At 32.3% G+C, this 20,076-nt stretch overlaps 1 protein-coding gene across 1 annotated transcript in view; it reads right to left on the bottom strand.

The window, feature by feature from the left end:
• Positions 1-20,076, bottom strand: part of LRP1B (LDL receptor related protein 1B) — a 1,456,161-nt gene that overhangs the window by 697,578 nt on the left and 738,507 nt on the right. The window contains exons 12-14 of the mRNA XM_008695867.2: positions 16,204-16,423; positions 14,099-14,288; positions 5,783-5,905 (exon numbers count right to left, since the gene is read on the bottom strand). Of these exons, the coding sequence (XP_008694089.2) occupies positions 5,783-5,905; positions 14,099-14,288; positions 16,204-16,423 (533 nt within the window). The remainder of the gene's footprint in view (positions 1-5,782; positions 5,906-14,098; positions 14,289-16,203; positions 16,424-20,076) is intronic.

Genomic DNA, 20,076 nt, shown 5'->3' with positions numbered 1-20,076 from the left:
TGGCATTAGAATTCATCCTTAATCAATCACATAGCATGCCAATATTTTCTGCTGGGTGAATGCCTCTTCTGGCACAGCCTTATGCTGCAAATTCATTGAGAAACAACCATTGGTGTTTACTTCTGCTCTGACCAACTGCCAATGGGTTTTTGTTCATTTGATGTCAATTCAACGAGGATGACTGGAATCAGGACAATCATATCTCAATGGTTGCAATATGTATTTTTGTTTTGCTTGTTAACTCAGATTACAGAGTTAATCCAGTTGAAATCAGTTCACAAAACTGTAATGTAGCCTGAACTAAATTAGAAGCTGAGAGGAACCAGCATTCATGGGAAGTTAGTGGCACACTCATATTTGTTTTATACCATTCTCTGCAACCATGAACTCTATTTGCAATCCTTTTGCACTTGAATTTCCTCCTCTGAAAACTAAGGCTAACATATCCTTTTAAAAATATATATATTTAATTCAACTTAGTGAACATATATTATTATTAGTTTCAGGATTATTAGTTTCAGGGGTAGAATTCAGTGCTTCATCAGTTGCACAAAACACCCAGTGTTCATTACATCAAGTGTCTTCCTTAATGTCCATCATCCAATTACCCCACCCCCCCCCACCCACCTCCCCTCCAGCAACCCTCAGTTTGTTTCCTATAGTTAAGAGTCTCTTAGGGTTTGCGTCTATCTCTGGTTTTATCTTATTTTATTTTTCTTTCCCTCCCCCATGTTCATTTGTTTTGTTTCTTAAATTCCACATATGAGTGAAATTATATAGAATTTGTCTTTCTCAGACCTATTTTGCTCTGTATAGTACCCTCTAGTTCATGCACATCATTGCAAGTGGCAAGTATTTATTCTTTTTGAAGGCTGAGTAATATTTCATTATATATATTATATATATCACATCTTCTTTATCCGTTTATCTGTTGATAGACAACTGGGCTCTTTCTATATTTTGGTTATTGTGGACACTACTACTATAAACATTGGGGTTCCTGTGTTCCTTCAAATCACTATTTTTGTATCCTTTGGACAAACACCTAGAAGTGCAATTGCTGGGTTGTAGGGTAGTTCTATTTTTAACTTTTTCGAGGAACCTTCACACTGCTTTCCTGAGTGGCTGCACCAGCTTGCATTCTCACTAACAGTATAAGAGGGTTCCTCTTTCTCTGCATCCTCACCAACATCTGTTATTTCCTGAATCGTTCATTTTAGTCATTCTGACTGGTATGAGGTGGTATCTCATTGTGGTTTTGATTTGTATTTCCCTTATGTTGAGTGATGTTGAGCATTTTTTCATGTGTCTGAAGACTAACATCCTTAAAAAACTTTTGCCATTAAAGGAATATGAGCTGGAATAATTTATATAAACACACTATGGATTGTTTGTAAGAACAGACAAATGCAACAACAAATTCCCAAATAAGAACACAGATGGTTTTATTGATTAAACATTGTTTAGTGTAACAAGTATAGATAAAATAATCTTCTTTTCTATCTCTTTTTCTTGCATTGGAGTTACATAATCAATGAATTGCAGATATTAGAAAGACACCAATAGTCACAGAAAAATTTCTTTCACTAGATGTATACTCACACGTGTCCAGTCATGATAACAAATTTCCTATCATAACTGTATGACCAACATTGTGTATAGTATTTCCTTAAAAGCCAAAAGTCACCTAATTTTTATTTACACAGAGATATCCAATGGTCAGTATCTTTTCTATATCAATATCGACATAGATATAGATTTGCCAACTCATAAGAAATCCATAAATTTTTAATGGGGCATAGAATGAAGGAAATAGAAAAGATAATTTGGATGTCAATGATCCAGATAATTATGATTCACACAATTAAAATTAAAGAACTAATTAGAACATTTCAAGCTTAAAAAACCATCTAGATATATCTATCTGATGTATACACTCTCCCTCCAACTTCCCGCTATGAAAACTAAGATGAAGGATAAAAACTCACAAGATCCTTAAAAACTCAGCCTCTTGATCATTCGACTGACACTATCTTAAGGGAATTTTGACTTTTTTGCAAGACCTATAGGACAAGATTTAAATATTCATCCAGAAGCTTCCCTAACTTATACCATAAAAATTGAATAAGTCTATCTATCTTTAGGTAAAAAGAGAGACCCTTTGCTCCTGCAGCACTGACTAAGGTTTGTGCCTATCAAAAAAGGAGATACTTGCACTGTTACCTTCCATGCTTGAGAGGAAATCTGGGGGTAGAGCAAAGGCAGGATGACACTTGGTGGGGGTCCATAAAAGTTACCATGTATGTGTCTGTCTGTGTGGATGTGTGCATGTGTGTACACGCACACATTTCTTCTATTCAAAATGTCTGTCTGGAAGAGCAAAAAATCTCATTTTATACCAGAAAAATAACTTCAGATGAATCTGTGGTAGATACTGAAAATTGAACTAGGAAATGTACATATAAACTATACCTTTTTTCCCTCTCAATACCCAAGATAACATTGGTCTTGACAGATCTCTTCTCTTCTGATGATAGATAAATAACAAAATAGAAATTAAAAAATAATACTACAGAACAAAGGAAGGAAACCACCCGATGACTCAAAGAATGTATACTTCAGTTAATTACGTTCTATTGGAATTGTCTTAATAGACAATTTAAAAACCCTGCTAACAATGAAAAAAAGTTTGCCCAGAGAAGTAAAATTCATATTTCTACTCTCGAGTATATTATCCCAGAATAAATTAAATAGTATTTCCAGAATTTTGAAGAAATTTTTTGTTTAGCCAAGAATTAATATCCAGAATCGTCAATCACATATAAATGCAAAGGAAATCTATTTAGAAAACACAGGAACTCCACACTATGCAGTCTTTGTGCTCTTCTTGGAGAAGCAGCTTCAAGAAATACTTTATCTATCCTAAACATCAGTGAAAATTAATAATTAAACAACGAGGAACCAAAGTTTGAATACTAAGCAATACAACCAATGAAGCACGGAGTCAGGTCTAAAAGAAAATATTATAAAATTGATTAAAAAAAAACTAGCTATACATTGTCAAAACATTTTATAAAAAGACTTACTGATTGATGATTCAAAATAAAACTCCTTTTCAGAAATCCTAAATTATCATAAGGAATGAAGTTGAGGAAGATAAAGAGAATAGTATAAAGAAAGCCAAAGTCCTCGTCTCAAATAGTTAAAATTCAAAATAATAATAAGAGAATTTAAAACTGGTGGTATTATTCCAAATGCTTAAAAAAGAAAATGTAACAAATTGACCGTGGACTATATGGTAAACTACAGAAGGGATCATAAACAATAAAGAAATACACAAATAGCCTATAACAATACATCAGAAATAACAAAAAACATCAAGTCGAAAAATGAAGATAAATGGTTTAAAAATTGTGTTTACAAAGAATGTTTAGTAACATGATAAGACGCTTATGCTCCTATTAAGTAAAAATAAAGCACAAAGTAAATGATACTGTGGTATGATCCAAACTGTGTAAAATTGCAACATAACTAAGAATTCTATCTCCAAAACAAAATAATTTGGGGTCTAAATTCCAAACAAACTGAGGGCCTCAGAGGGGAGGGGAGTGGGGGAATGGGATAGACCGGTGATGGGTAGTAGGGAGGGCACGTATTGCATGGTGCACTGGGTGTTATATGCAACTAATGAATCATCGAACTTTTACATCGGAAACCGGGGATGTACTGTATGGTGACTAACATAATATAATAAAAAATCATTAAAAAAAAAAAGAAGTTGTGGTCCATATATACAATGGAATATTACTCAGCTATCAGAAAGAACGAGTTCTCAACATTTGCTGCAACATGGACGGCACTGGAGGAGATAATGCTAAGTGAAATAAGTCAAGCAGAGAAAGACAACTATCATATGATTTCTCTCATCTATGGAACATAAGAACTAGGATGATCGGTAGGGGAAGAAAGGGATAAAGAAAGAGGGGGGTAATCAGAAGGGCATTAAAATAAAAAAAAATAAAAATAATAAATAAATAAATAAATAAATAAATAAATAAATAAATTCCAAATGTCCTATATACTAATTATGTGAATTATGAAAAGTTATTAACCCTCAAGTCTACATTCTGAATATTAAAATGAGGTAATAATAGTATCTTCCTTATATGATTATTGTAAGGGCTAATGAGAATCATGAAAATTTCTCATAAAGTCCCACATCTTATGTAAGAATTCAATGAATTTTACCTATGATTAATATTAGTAGTAAAAAATAATAACCTCCAGGGTTATATAATTATAAGGAACAACATGAAAATGTCTTAGTAGTTTATTGCTGAATAGTGGCAAAATGGGTGGATTTTCCACTTAAATTTTTTCTGTATATTTCTCAAATCTTACTGTGTGCTAAATCATTTGTAAAAATGCCATATTCACATTGTTTCTTCAGAAGAAATAAAACATTTCAGATAAGTTGAAATCTTCTTTATTATACTTATTTCTCCTTCTGCTCCCCCGAGACAAGCATTATAACTGATGAAAAAATACATTTATTTATGTATTATTTAATAATTTGTGATGGTTAATTTTATGTGTCAACTTGAGTAGGCCTTAGAGTGCTCAGACGTTTGGTCAAATATCATTCTGGGTGTGTCTTTGAGAGTGTTAACATTGGAATCTGTAGACTAAATTAAGCAAGTGAGTGGCCCTCAATCAGTTGAAGGCCTGAATCAAACGTAAAGGCCCACCTTCCTGCACGTAAGAGGAATTCTTTCTGCCTGACTGCCTTGAACTGGGACACTGCTTTTTTCCTGCCTTCAGACTCCAGTTGAAACACTGGCTCTTCTTGGGTCTTCAACCTACAGCATTCAGACTGGAACTACACCATTGGTACTTCTCAGTTTCCAACTTGCTGACTGCAGATATTGAGAGTTGTCAGCCTCCGTAAGTGCATGAGCCTATTCCTCATAATAAATCTCTTTCTATTTATTTACATCTTCTAAATTCTGTTTCTCTGAAGAATCATGAATAGCATGCAATTCAAGATCAAACATTTCAGATACACTTCTATAGCATTCAATACATACATAGCATTGTTCCTATTGCTATGGTGAAGGGACTTGATATGTATAAAGAGAACCAATTTCAAAAGGGTCACATTGGAACAACAAGATGCAGTAGATTGAGGAAGGTCAGTAAATGTTAATAAAGTGCCTTTAATCCAGGTCAATCAATCCAATTACTGCAGTATTTTGATAAAGTCTAGGATTTCCCTAGGTCTCTTTTTTGCCTCTTCCTTTTCTCTTCTACAAAGATAAATAACTGAGCTTGTCCTAATGGTGAAGGTCCTTAACAATTTTATGAAACATTTTCTTCTGTGGTATATATATATATATATATATAACTAAACTAAACTATTATATATTTTATATACAGCATATACATAAACTATATATATAAACTATATATATAATATACATAAACTTATATAACATATATAAATAAATATAAAATATTTTATGTATATCTTATTACTAAACTGTATTTATTTATCTATAAACTATTAAGCAGTAATTGCAAATGCTCTGGAAAACTTCAGCATTATTAAACCATTTTTAATATAAATTAATTCAGTAATTATTTGTAATCTAACGAGAATTATACCTAAGTGATTATCTGAATTTCTCTTTCCAAGTTGATTTTAATTCCTTTGGTTTCACCTGCTTTTATTCTTCAAAATGACATGTGTAATCAATGAGTGTAACTAACAAACAAAACTTACATGTGCAAGTTGTCCCATTTTCATCTAAAAGTTGATTATCAGCACAAGCACATACTCGGCCTCCTGGAATAGCCAAGCACAGTGTACTACAGCCCCCGTTATTTACTCGGCACATATTGTCACCTGCAAAAGGAGGAAAGTGAATATGTCAGAGAACTCTGATTCTATCCAAAGTTAGCCAGTTCAAGTTCACATTTTTTCTAGGAGACATATGTAGGCATAAAAATGTCTGCATATATATATATGCATATGTATATTACATATTCATAGTAGTCAGGATACCTACTGAACCCTAAATAAAATTCAGAAACATTTAAAAATATATGATGCTCTGGGAAGTAAAAGGACTTTCACGTTGGTTAAAAGAGATAGAGGTATGTGTGCAGATAAGTACCAGGACAGAGGAAGGTTACATGACATGATGATGTCTGTCCAGGAGAGCAGATTAGACCTAGTGTATTCAAATCTGATTTCTTTCTAAAGTGGATCACTAACACTTAGATTTTGGATACCGAGTAAACAGAAAACAAATGAGCACAGGGGAAAGGGGTGGAATATTCTTCCTTCTTGTTAAGGAACACAGGTTATCTGTGAAACCTTCAAAATGAACAGCCTTGTTAGTACCAGCAGAATGTACACGCACAAGAGTAGAAGTGTTGTCCCAGTGGACCATCCCAGTAGACCTAACCAGCAGAGGCACTGATGAGGTATGCAACAGACATCAATAAAGCCTGGTAGATTCACAAAGATATTATCCATGAACATTTGTGAGACAACCTTGGAAACTAAAAACTGACAAAAAATTTTGAAAAGGTTGGAGATTCTATACAATATAGGTAATCACCATTTTGATGACAAGACGGAAAGGCAAGGAAGAAAGTATATTTACTTAGATGTATACCTGCAGAATGTTACAAAGAACTCTATAACACTAGCAATTCAACTAGCAGAGTAAATGTCAGGCCATTTTACACTGTTGCATTTTCAAGGTATTAATAAATAACATTTTGATTATATCAGAAAAAATCTGACTTAAACATTAAAAATAGTTTTTAATTACTCAGAGGCATACAACAAAATAATATGACAATACAAGGTGCATTTGCAGTCAAAGCACAAGTGCCAAAAATGTGACTAAAGGGACAGATGAGATTATTGTACTGTGGGCCTCAGGGTTTGGGTGTGCTTGGTAGAGAATATTAAGGAATGAGTTAAAAAATGCCACAAACGAACAAAAACTATCAAAATGTTGCTATATGCAATAAATATTTAACTCATTCCCATAGATTATCTTGTGTGTTCACAGATCAGAAGAAACAACCTGAGGTACATAATCATTTCCTTCCATTATTATGAGAAGTAAATTAAATTTGCTGTGTTTATGAAAAGTAAAAATATACTTGAAAGCTAAGGAAGCTAATAATTCAAGTTCTAGTATCAATTTTCAAACTCAGAGGATAATGAAGCTTAGTTCACGTTTTTTCCAGTAAGGAATGCAGAGGTTTTCCAAGTAGTTTCCAGATATAGCCATGTTTATTCCATAACTATAGGATAAAAATGTAATACTTCATTGGATACTTAGGTGTTCTGAATATGCTATGTATATTATGTACAGGGTTAAACTGTATATTCATTATTTTAGTAACGTTCAGATTCTTGAAAAGTTGATTTAATCAAAATATTTTGAGAAGTATATGAAGAATTTAAAACAGTAAAAAATAGGGAAGTACTGAAAGCAATATATCATGACACATTTTCATATTAAAAATATATGCTAAATATCATATTTTAATAGCATGACTCATGCTTACCATTCCCGTTGAATATGACATTTAAGTACTTAGAAATAAATTAACATTACTCAAAATTTTAAATATATTCCCTTCCTGTGAATACTATATATTAGTCATGATAGAAATCCAAAATCTAAATTAATTTGAATAATTCCATATCTCTCATGGGAATTGCCTCGATCTTTATTTTCTTAGCAGCGTCTGAAAATGTTTTTGAATTTATTACTTCAACATATTTTAGATACAGCTCATGTGGCAGTCTTTGAGTTTCTAGTAGGTTGCAAAACTTTTCATGTAAAAATATTGTCTTGAAAATATGATTTAGTGACTATAAACAGCATTAAAAATTGTATACATAAATATCAATGAAAGAGTGTTCATTAACACATTGATAGTTATCATTATTGGAAATCCATAATCATCAATGCCAGGGATAGCTTCTTTCTTTCTTTCCTTTTTTTTTCTTTCTTTCTTTTTCTTTATACATATATATTTAATTTAATTCAATTTTTATAATAAACTTCTAAGGTAGGTTTATATCATTTACAGATGGGACTACTGGTGAGATATAGTTTAAATGCCTTTTCTAATGCCTAGAAATTAATAATCCTTATTAAAAATAAAGATTTAGAATAAGGATTATTATTTATTAACCTCATTATTTTTAAATAATTAGAAACATGGATTTTTCTCAATCTAAAATTCATGCTCTTACTCTTAACTTCTTTATATGTGACAAAATAAAATTAAATCAATAAAGGACAGAAAAAACAAGAGGGAAAACAACATAATGAAATCCTAGATTAAATTACTGTGGAAGCAAATAGTTTTAAAAGAATCAAATATTCAAGGAAAATAAATGAGAATTAACTTTTAAAATTAAGTTCAAGATAGTGGTCTGTTTGGGCCAAAATCTTTGTTCTTTTTTTCCCCCAACATGTTAGTTAAGAGAAGTGGAATTATTCTACCCTTTATAGAATCTGGCACTAGAAGAGTGTTTGATAAACACTAGTTGATGAATGAATGAAAGAATTTTAGTTAGCAATATGACAGAAACAATAATTTGGGTGTATAGATACAAGGTACAAGTATGTTGATATATATAAGTCTGTTTTAAGAAGATAAAGGGGCTTGTCTCATTGGCATGTAAGTATACATATACTCTGTCTACATAGTTTGCATTTCAAGGTAGATTATTTAAAATGTATCATAACTGTCAAAGAACAGTAATAAAGACACAAATGATACATGAAAACATTTTACAAGCCCATATTAAAATATCAGTGCTTACTAACTCAAAAAGATATATGCACCATATGTTTATTATAGCATTATTTACAATAGCCAAGACATGGAAGCAATCAAAGTGTACATCAACAGACAAATGGATAAGGAAAATGTGGTGTGTGCACACAGACACACACAGACACACACACACACAGACACACACACACACACACACACACACGGAGGAATATGATACAACCATAAAAGGGTGAGATCTTGCCATTGGAGACAACATGGATGGACTTAGAATGTATTGTGCTAAGTAAAATAAGTCAGAGTGAGAAAGACAAATACTATATGATTCCACTCATAAATGAAATCTTTAAAAAATGAATAAACAAAAAGCAGAATTAGAACTATAGAGAGAACTGATGGTTTCCAGAGGGAACGGGGTGGGTGAATGGGCAAAATGGGTGAAGGGGAGAAGGAAATATGAGCCTCCAGTTATGGAATGACTAAGTCATAGGAATAAGAAGCAGGGCATAAGAAATACAGTCAATTATATTTTAATAGCAATGTAATGGGACAGATGGCAGCTATCCTTGTGGTAAACATTAGTATAATGTATACACTTATCAAGTCACTAAATTGTACACCTGAAATGAATGTAACATTATGTGTCAACTATACTCAAATAAAATAATAAAATAAAGTAAAATATGGCTGTTTATAGACCTTAGTAATTTAACTTTTGTTAATAAAGTATCTTTTATTTCTAGCAAATGCCAGAATATGTAAATCATCACCACAAAGGAATCCCACTGTTTCATTTTATCTAGATCGTCATCAGAATGGTGAGGAGAAGAATCCCCCTTTCTATATGCTTCCTGGGACTCTTCACTTCTCAGAGTTCTATCACATGTGAAGCTAGAAGTCTCTGCACCTAATATGAAACAAATAAACTGATGGAGATTTTCTTTATCCTACTTGATGGAGAGACAGTTTGACTTGTAGTCTGGAAGAGAAATTAGACTTTACATTCATTCTAAAAGTTGGATAAAACCAGTAGAATGGGATTCTCAGTCCAGATCCTGATTTCATCTAGGATAATTTCAGAAGAATAAACTTTGAATGATGTCAGTCAATCCCAGAAAAGGATAAAATGTGTCTTTTCTCTCTTGTAAGATTATATACTCATTGAAAATTTTGTTTACATTCGCCTTGCTTTGAAGCTACTTTGTGTGGGGTGTGTGTGCCTCTGTGTGTAGGGGGGTCTGTGGGCACACGTGCATGCAAATGCATTAATTCTATCAAGAGCCTAATTACTCTTTTGGGTTATTTTTTTATGGTGATTATTTCCAAAATGGAAAATTTGGAAAGAAACACAAATTTTGTGATGATATCCCTATCACTAAATGTAAATCTTAGTAGACCTTCACAATAACGTGGTTAATAAACAAGTCATATATTAAATAAAAATCACTGTGTCTGTTATACTAGTGCTTTGTAATATAAGATCTCTGAATCCTGGGTTCTATAAGGTAATCAAGAACTTTATATTTTTTTAAAAAAGTTTTGAATAAAAATTTATCAATGACAAAACTGCAATGACTAGAGAAAAGACATACTCTTTTCCTTCTATTTAAAAGTATAGTAGTTTTATATAATTTTCATAAATTTGGCCACATAAATTAGACACGTAAAAACACTTTATGGTCAGACAAACCTGAACCTGAATCTCAGTTTATTCCTGTCTCATTGTTTGCTGGGGTTAAATGGTTACATCTACCTGATCCTTGGGTTTTTCATATGCACAACAGAAATCATAATATCTACCTTAAACATCTTCAATGAGATTCAAATAAGAATAGTTAGCCCATTTTCTGGTAGTTAGAATTACAGTTAATTATTAGCTAATAAATTGAATATATTTGGCATAGAAGCTAATCTATTATTTTTAATTCTATATAAGAAACTATTCATTAACCCTTTTTAGATATTGCACTTAGTTTTGATGATCTCATTCTCTAAAACATGTGGGAAAAATAAAAGTGTGCTTTTGAACCTAGAGAATAAACAGGTAAAAGTGTGTTAGTTTTATACAATTGCTATAATTTATCCGAGAAATTTCAGGAGAAGATTTTAACAATTCTTCTAGATACCTAATGTAAATGAAAAAGAAGGAAAGTTTATCAATTAAAATCAGAAGAAGCAACAGTAGCATATGAGAAAAAAAAGTGTTTTGGCGTTACTTAGGAATTCATTCCTAAGGGTAGCGTTCTGTTCAGTATGGTTATATATCTACCTTCCTGAAGTTAGCTGCTATATTACCAAATAATTTGATAAGAGTCTCTTCTGACCGGGAGAGGTCAAATTAGCTGACTAATTTTCTGACACCAAGTCTAAAAGAGTTTAGGTGTTACATTAATATGAATATGAATGTTACATTAATAACATTCCTGGATATTTTTCATGGTATTCCTATGGGGTAGAGCATGTGTGTGTGTGTGTATGTGTGTATGTGTGTGTTTGTGTGAGAGATTATCTAGCATCTAGGTATATATATGTGTGTGTGTGTATACATTTTATATATATATATATGTGTGTGTGTATATATATTCACAGATACATGTATAAATACTACATATAAGTTTATATAAGTTATATAGTCATATACCATAGTCTCTCAGACAGAGAAAATACCAGGCTATATAAGACTAGTTTATCACATTCCATGAAGAAATAGTGATCTGTACTTATCTAGAAGGCTGGTTTTCTGTTCAATTACAGCTATTTTATTCTTAGAAAAACAGTCTAACAAGATAGCATGTAACCAAAGTTTGAGTGCCACTGATTATGTGTTTCTAAATATTTATTAATATCTGATGTTCACAAGATGCAAAGAGAAATACCATTTTCTTTCTCATGAGAGAAAATTATAATATAGTTAGATAACATGTCTGCATTTGAACACCTGAGTGCATTTTGCTTTGTAATCTACCTATTCTGATTGATTTCGTAAAAAAGGTATTAAAAATTTAGATCCTAAGTAGATTATCCAATTTCAAAGTCTATTGACTAAATTAAAAATATGTTGGCCAGACATCCTCTCCATACTCTATTACCTATTCAAAAGACCCACTAAGTACTACTCATTCCTTAGCTACAAGAAGACTGGGTAGAAAACTCAAACTAATTGATTATTTCACCTAAGTTTATGAAAAATAATCAATCAATTTGTGCAAACATATTCTTTCAGTAAGACAGAACAAAATGGTTTCTACAATAAAGGCTGTATAAAGAGTTTAGTAATTAGGGCTAAGCTTTCATTTTAATGTGCCTTTAATAGAAAATTTTTAAAAAGCACTTTAAAAAAGCACTGCCCATCCAAGAGATAGCATTGAACAATTATACATCAATGGAATCGTCTAGAACACCAGGCATATTTCCTCATGAAATACAAGAGTACATTCCACATAGTCCTATCAGAGGCATGTGTTTCATTGTATATGATTGTGATACATTGTTCCTTTGAATAGTTATTTAACATTTTTATATGAAAGGGGATTTTAACAAAATGCCTCATTATAGAGAAATGATAAAGGAAAATTAATATAAAATGTGTGGGAGGTACACATGTGCCTCCTACATATTTTCCAAGGAATCACAATTAAATAGTTATTTAATCCTTATAGGAATTTCATGAAGAAAGCATTTATCTTTATTATATCTTTTATGATATGTCTAAAGTTTCAGAAGAAAAAGTGTTGGAAGCTTGATTTGAGACCAAGACCATTTTACAGTAAGTCATGTATTTCTTATCTCACATGTTGCATTTAGTTCATCAACTTTCTAAAGCAACTAGAAGTTTGAAGAAAATGAAGATTCTGAAAACATCATGGAACTTGGCTAGAAGGAGTTCAGCAATGACATTCCAGATTAACAATTTCTAAAGAGAATGGAAATGGGAAATGGGATTTTATACTGGTTACTGTAATAAAATCCAGGAAACCAATGATTGTGAAATTAGAGGGAACAACAATCAGGAAAGGAAGTCCCTCAGGAGATGAGAAGAGTTGTCCCTTTTCAGGGTCTTGCCTCCAGTTCTGGGTAGACACTCAATAATGGTTGAGGAAGGGAGGGGTAAGGAGCAGGATAGACATGAATATAATAGAAAATATTACCATTTTATCTATCTTGATGGTTGTCACTATTCTTCATTACTTGTCCAAAAATAGTTTATACCACCTCAAATAATTTCACTTTTATTCTTTTTAAAGATTTTTATCTTTCATTTATCACTATTGAAATTTCTCACTCTATATACCTCCATTATTTTATAAAATTGCATTTGTATCCCAATGAGGCAATTTTAATACAGCAGGAAAAAAAAAAACTTCAATGAGATAATTTGCTTTTAAAATCTCTGAGTTAGCTGAAATATCTTTAAAAAATCTCTTACTACTAGATAACTTTCTATTGACAATATATGCATTGAAAAACTCAGGATATTATTTTTTCATCCTAAATTTATTGAAATGCATGCTCATTAAATTTTCACAAGAATATTTCCAAAAATAAAAGGAACGGTAACTATTTAGATTCATAACAAAAGTCTACCACATAATTTACTAAGTTGCTTTCTTTGTTTAATACCTAAATTCTGAGTCATGCAATTTGTAGATGGCCTAATAAATATTAATAACTCATGTAGGTAAAACATAAAATAATATTACCTGATTTTAATAAGACATGGATATCATGGTAGATTATTTCCCTTTTGTAACATCTAAAATAATTAAACATTCCTTCCTTAAATGGACATGAAACTAATCAGATACATGTACTAATATAATTTTTACAACACTCTCTTCATAGTATGACTTATTTTAAAATATTTTCACATAATAATCCTTTCCCATGGAAAGTTTTTCCCACTGCTCACAATACTTAATCTTTAAAACATTAGTGGATTTTTTTCTTTTTTACTTTAAATAACAGTCTTCTTCAGTCTTCTTTACTCTAAATAACATGAAGATGACATGAAAATAAGAAGCATTTGGAGAAATCCTTGAACTTCACTCAAATAGAATTCCCAGTTACTTGCTTAGGCTATTTTGAACAATAAATAAGGAATGTTTATGGTAACAAAATCTAAGATTTGATTGACTTTGGAGTGACTAGATACCTTTCATCATAAAACTTCAGTGACACTGTCAAAATAAAACCTTTTGCAAATACTGTGAAGTATTACTGTAGGTAAAACTCAGAAGAAATTTTATATGGTTTTTAATACCTTGTTGCTTTCGTGGATCATAAATCTGAAGCCCAAACAGGGGTGGTCTTTCACGCCTCAGTAATGTCACCTCGTTCGTTATCAAATCTAGTTGAAAAATGGAACCGTTCATATAATCAGTCCAGAACACATAATTCCCATGATGTGACAGTCCAAAAGGATGGTTCAACTCTTTCCCACTGTAAACAATCTGTAAAATATAAACACACTGTGAAAAATCAGAACAGACCTTTACAAACATAACTAAATATTTAGAGAAAATGATATTCAAGTAAGTATATCAGATAATGATCTAACTAATATCTTAGCTCATTTTCTTTCAGTATATTTGAAAAATGGATTTCACAACGTGAGTGTATTTTTCTGTTTTTAGGACATGTTCTTTGAAGGAGATCATTTGTATTTCATCCATTTACATCCTCTCATATATGGCATTACTCATATGGTCAAGAAATACAAACATTAAAATGACTTTGCCTGACACTCTTTCCTTCTCTTTTCCTTATGATATTCCAGTATCATAACCTGGAATAGAAACTGGTTTGAGCAATTAGTGTCATTATGTGTATTGTGATATTGCTTATCCAACAGCCAAGAATAAACATGGCCTTACAACATTGGGAGTGAAAGGCATTCTCCTACTTAATTGGGCCAATGCAAATTGAAGAAATCTAGGAAATGACAGGGAGGGAGGTAAAGATTTTCATTTTGAACATAGAAACATTTATTAGTAGTAAGTAGATAAACAAGACTCATTGGCTAATTTCAGTTCTGGTTTCCTTAGTATATTCTTTACATTCTAGTTGTATTTTGTTTTTGTTTAACTGGAACAATCATGTGATATGTGCTGTTTCACATGGAGGCTTGTGGAAGAGGAATAAGGAATCATACCTCCAATAATAATAACCTTTCACCACTCATCAGTTATAAAATGTTATTGTATACAATATGAAAAAGCATTTTGTAGTCACTCCATTTAATATTAAAGAATTGAAGAAATTATCTAAACAATGTGGGGTTAGAAATTCAATATTTGCTCCTTTTATCTGAATTTTTCATATCACATATTCATATACTGATTAAGACAGTTTTTTACCTTTATGTTCTCACCTCAATGAAGGCTAAAATATGCTAGCCATTACAATGTTATCTATGTGGTGTACATATTAATATCTTTAAAGGAGTCATACATATTTATTTGACACCTGTTAAGTATTGACATTAGGTTAAAGGCCAATCAATTTTACTATTTGGGGAAAAATTTTAAAAGCACGGCTAGAGTCAACCAATGATTGAAGTAGTCTTAACTGATAATTGTACTGTTTATTTCTCAAACAGAATTCATAATGAGTAGGCTTGGCCAACTGTGCAGTCTTTCTTTCCATAAAGAAGGAGTATAGTATCAATGGAAGCATTTTGATAACTTCTAACATTCCATTTTCTATTGTTTCACTAAACAGTTGAAGTCAGTTTATAAAGTTATATGCACTCAGGTTATTATAAAATGTAGAGGTGATGTTTTGTCAACATTGCCTCTGTTGGCACACAGTCAACTCCATCCTCCATTTAACCCAAGAATTTCAAAATCGTTTTACAACAATCCTACCAAAAGAGGCAAGGGGGAGTTGATATTTATTCATAGCAATAGGCTTGAAGTCCAGTTCATTTTTGTGTTTCGATTCCCACTGTCATGAAGTTCTTTGTTTAAATAAATGCACTATAATTACTTTTTCATAATATACAGGTTAAGTTTCACCTGCAAATATTAAAGATGCTTGAATAGAGTTGGGTTGCTTGGTCATAGCAGACTCATAAATAATGGAGAAAAACTGTATTTTAAAACAGCTCTGATATCCTGAGAGCTTCTTTTTAAAATCCCACAAATCCTGGCATACCACAGTGAGCTGGTCCTGGTCTCCCGGAGGCAAGCGCCAGATGCACTACTTAATGCTCAGCCTCCGTTAGCCACCCCACAGAGGCTACTGGCAGAATCTCAGAGGGGTAAAAATAAACTTGAAAGTATTTTTAACACAACACAACAAGACTCTGTGAAGAAGAAGCCTGTGAGTTTAAAAAAAAAAAAAACAGCAGTATTTGTCTTTTACCTTCCTGTGAGTTCCATTCAAAAACACTTTTTCAATATGATCGTAATAGGCGTCACACCAGTATAATGTGTTGGTGTGAAAGTCCAGAGTTAAACCGTTTGGCCACAGCATCTTTGAAGTCACAAAAATCTGCCGATTGAAGCCGTCCATCCAGGCCTTCTCGATCCTTCCCACGCTGTCATCTATTTCATCTTCCTCCCAGTCTGTCCAATACATCCAACTAAGACGTGACAAATAAGAGTGCACACACGTTATTTCAACTAGCCACCATGCAGAGGGACGCTTCTTTAGATCGGTATCTGCCCTAAACTCTAATTACATTCTGATCTCTCCTATCTAAATGCTCTTCTGCTAAAGCGAGGGGGCATCTGCAGAGTCCTCGGGAAGTACAGATGTGCTCAGTGAAGCCAGTCCGTTCAGACACATTAGGGGAAACTCACTACCACCACTACCGTACTTATTGGCCCCACTCACTATCTGGCCTAACACTAAGTGGCAGATATTGATTTTCCCTGGTGTTGATACCAAGTTTGGAAGATGATTTTCGAGGCATTCCTCTTTTTAAATGTTGTCCACTTCAGAAAATATATAATCAATTACGTGATTGAAGAGCAGATTGACTGACATGAATACTCATGGTGCGTTAATGATCTACTCCAGGCTTTATTTAATCTCAGATGAATTATTATTTTTTAAGACAGGCAATTGGATTTCTTTGTACTAAAGGGTATGGTTATACTGGGTTTATTTGGCCAAGTCTAATTTGTCTTCCTCATGCAAACTATCTATGTTTTATCGCTGCTTATTATTACCTCAAAACCCACAGAAGATGATTCAGCTGCACATAAGTTTAATAACATCAGGTTGACTGACCTTGAGATTTTGAGTTTTAATTTCTATCTCAAACAAAAGCTTCTGTCTTTAAAAACAAGTCTTTTGTGTAAGTTATAACAGTGGGAGAGGGGGTTTTGAGCTAATGTTGCAATTCCCTCACGAATAAGGTTAAAACCCTCCACATGTGTTGCTCTAGGGTCATGTGAAAGTTCCGGAGTTATTAATTAAAGTGTTGGTTTTAATTCAGTCACCTCATATACAACTCTGTAAAGCTCTAAAGCTTTTCTAAGCTGCTGACCCTAGAAATGCCCTTAGAGATCCTCTACCTCCCACATTTTGTGGACCCTAAAGAATTTCTGAGGTAATCCAGGAAAAATCTGTATCCATGACTAAAAAATCCTGCTGTGCTCTGAACAAGAAGATTTGGGACAACTGAGGATGTAACACACCATGCACTATTTTATGCCAGTTAAGTTTTTTAAAAATTCCCTGAACAGTTCAAAATTATGTTGATATGTCTTTTTAGACCTGAGGAAATATACTGAGATTGGTGTATTTTATTAAGTCAAAATACATTCTAGTCCTAGAAATAAACATGGAAATATGTTTATTTTGCATCCACCATGTTCTTCAAGCGGTCTAATTATTAGAACAAATTAGGAGCAAATGGGATAGTCATTCCATTTGCTCTAGTCCTGTTAGGTAGATATAACTAGTTGACTTCAACTGTATAAATCAACTATGTAAAAGAGAAATATACAACTTTTTACCTCTATTAATACTTCATGAAATCTTAAATACGGTTAGTCAATGTAGTTTTATTGTTGTTGCTAATTTACAACTTGTTAAAATTGCAATTATCTTCCCCTCTAGCTTTTCTTTTAACCATAGTAACACTTTTTTTTTTCTTTGATTCTCCAACCCAAATTGTATGTACATGCAGACACACATACATGAGGGGTAATTCTGGACAATCTAAGCATAATTTATTTTGTTTTGCTTTTTGAAAAATCATTGTTTGTGATCTGATCCATTGTCTAAAATAATAGACATATATCTAGGAGATATATATCAAACAGAATATAAGGAAAGAATTTTAACCCAGGGCGCCAATCAAACAGAGACTAGGTATGTGATCATCATCTACCAATTTCATTATGTGGTGAAAAGTTATCTTGTGGAAGCCTTACAATCAATATGAAACGTGATGAATCCTAAACACAGAAAATAGGAAATATAACCTATAAAGTAAGCAGAAACTAATATAAATCTTCTTATATGTGGGACTCAGGTATTCATTAAATAAATATTAGGTTAAGTGAGCCTTGTGCTAACATGGAAAGAAAAATCGCACCTCTATTTTCAAGTCCTGTTCAAATACAATTATTTGATGAAGTCTATTTCTACCCTGTCAAAATAAGGTCTTTCCTTTGTTTCCTAGCAAAATTTTTCTTTCCTTTTTTATAATATTTATTGCATTTATGCTTTGTATTGTATTTAATGGTGTTACATGCCTGATGGTTTCAATTTATACCCTATAGCAGTAAGCTTGTATTTGTTGATATTGATAATATCCCCAAATTAAATTGTATTACGTGGTGGTCAATCCTAGACATATTTAAATTCTTAAGCACTTCTCTGCCATAAAAGAAACATAAATTTTACTGTTAGAAAACTCAATTTGGTGCTAACATAATAGCTACTGTTAACTAGAGGGTGGGACACTATTAATTGAGGTAGGGATACTGGAGATCATGTTTGGGGGGAAATACACACTCAGCTTTGGACATATTTACTACAGATAATATTTTGAGAAATCAGAACTGGAGACGTAGGTTTCTAAGTTATTGATATAAATTGTGAAGTGTAAAATTATTGGAAAGGAGGGAATTCATCTACAGCCATCAACTTGAGAAACAGTGCCATCATGACCAATTTCTCCTCCAGCTTTATCTTCATTTTTACGACTGTTGAGGCTTGCCAATTCCATTCTTTCAGTGTCTCTCTTCTCATTCCCCACTTTTCTATTCCTATTACAAATGCTACAGTCTGTCTTTTATCCCTTTTCAAAGGGCACTTCTAACAGGCTGTTCCCATACAACTATCATATTTTTATTACTTGTCTTCCTAAATCATAAATTGAAAAATATGATTTTTATTCCCAAAACCTTCCAATTACTCTGTTGTCAAGAAAAAAAAAATCCATCTTTTAATCCTAACATTGAAGATTTCTGTATATTTCTAGTTTCATCTCCTATTATGTTCCTACACATGCCCTCTGCTCTAGCCTTAATGAATTCATCTCATCTCAAAACTTCTGCTAACATCCCTGCCTCTAAACACATACTTAAAATGTCCTGCCGGAGTACAGTGACTAACCTTACGACTGCACATCCTAAGCCCCCAAGACCAAATCTACTCATTTGGAAATCCTATTCATTCTCTAAGGCTCAATTCTGAATTGAAAACCTCAATGATTTCCTGAAGAGCATTATTTCATTCTATTTTATTTTATAGGTAATTTGTGTGTGTGTGTGTGTGTGTGTGTATTTGTGTGTGTATGTGTGTGTATACAAGCACACCAGATTATAAACTCCTTGAAGGCAATTGTTGTCTTACTGATTTCTATTGTTCTATATGGTAGTTAATCAATAATATATTTTAATAAAAAATAAATGAACAAATCCTTTACTGATTCTGTGTTTATGAAACTTTGAATAAAGCATATCTCTGAAATTAGTAATTTTTGTTAATTGGCTATTATAGAAGGAAAAAGCCCTGTAATTCTCTCCTCCTGTGTACAGCTACAAATAGGTATTATGGTAGGAAAAAATGTAAATAAATCAAGTTTCTTATTTTTAATGTTTTGTGCAAGGTTATATTATGCCTATTGTAAATGGACTTTTCCAAACTAAAGTTTTGTCTTCTTTTTTAAAAAATTATATTATGGTCAAACAATTATTTGGACAATTAAATTCACATGATTCTACTTCTACTTCTATCTTCCAATCCATTCTTCACAGAACAGTCAGATTAGAT

The sequence above is a fragment of the Ursus maritimus genome, unplaced genomic scaffold, assembly GCF_017311325.1.
Source record: "Ursus maritimus isolate PB19 unplaced genomic scaffold, ASM1731132v1 scaffold_1, whole genome shotgun sequence".
Taxonomy (NCBI): domain Eukaryota; kingdom Metazoa; phylum Chordata; class Mammalia; order Carnivora; family Ursidae; genus Ursus; species Ursus maritimus.
Note: the sequence above shows the minus strand (reverse complement) of the source record. Positions and strands in the feature narration are given on the sequence as shown.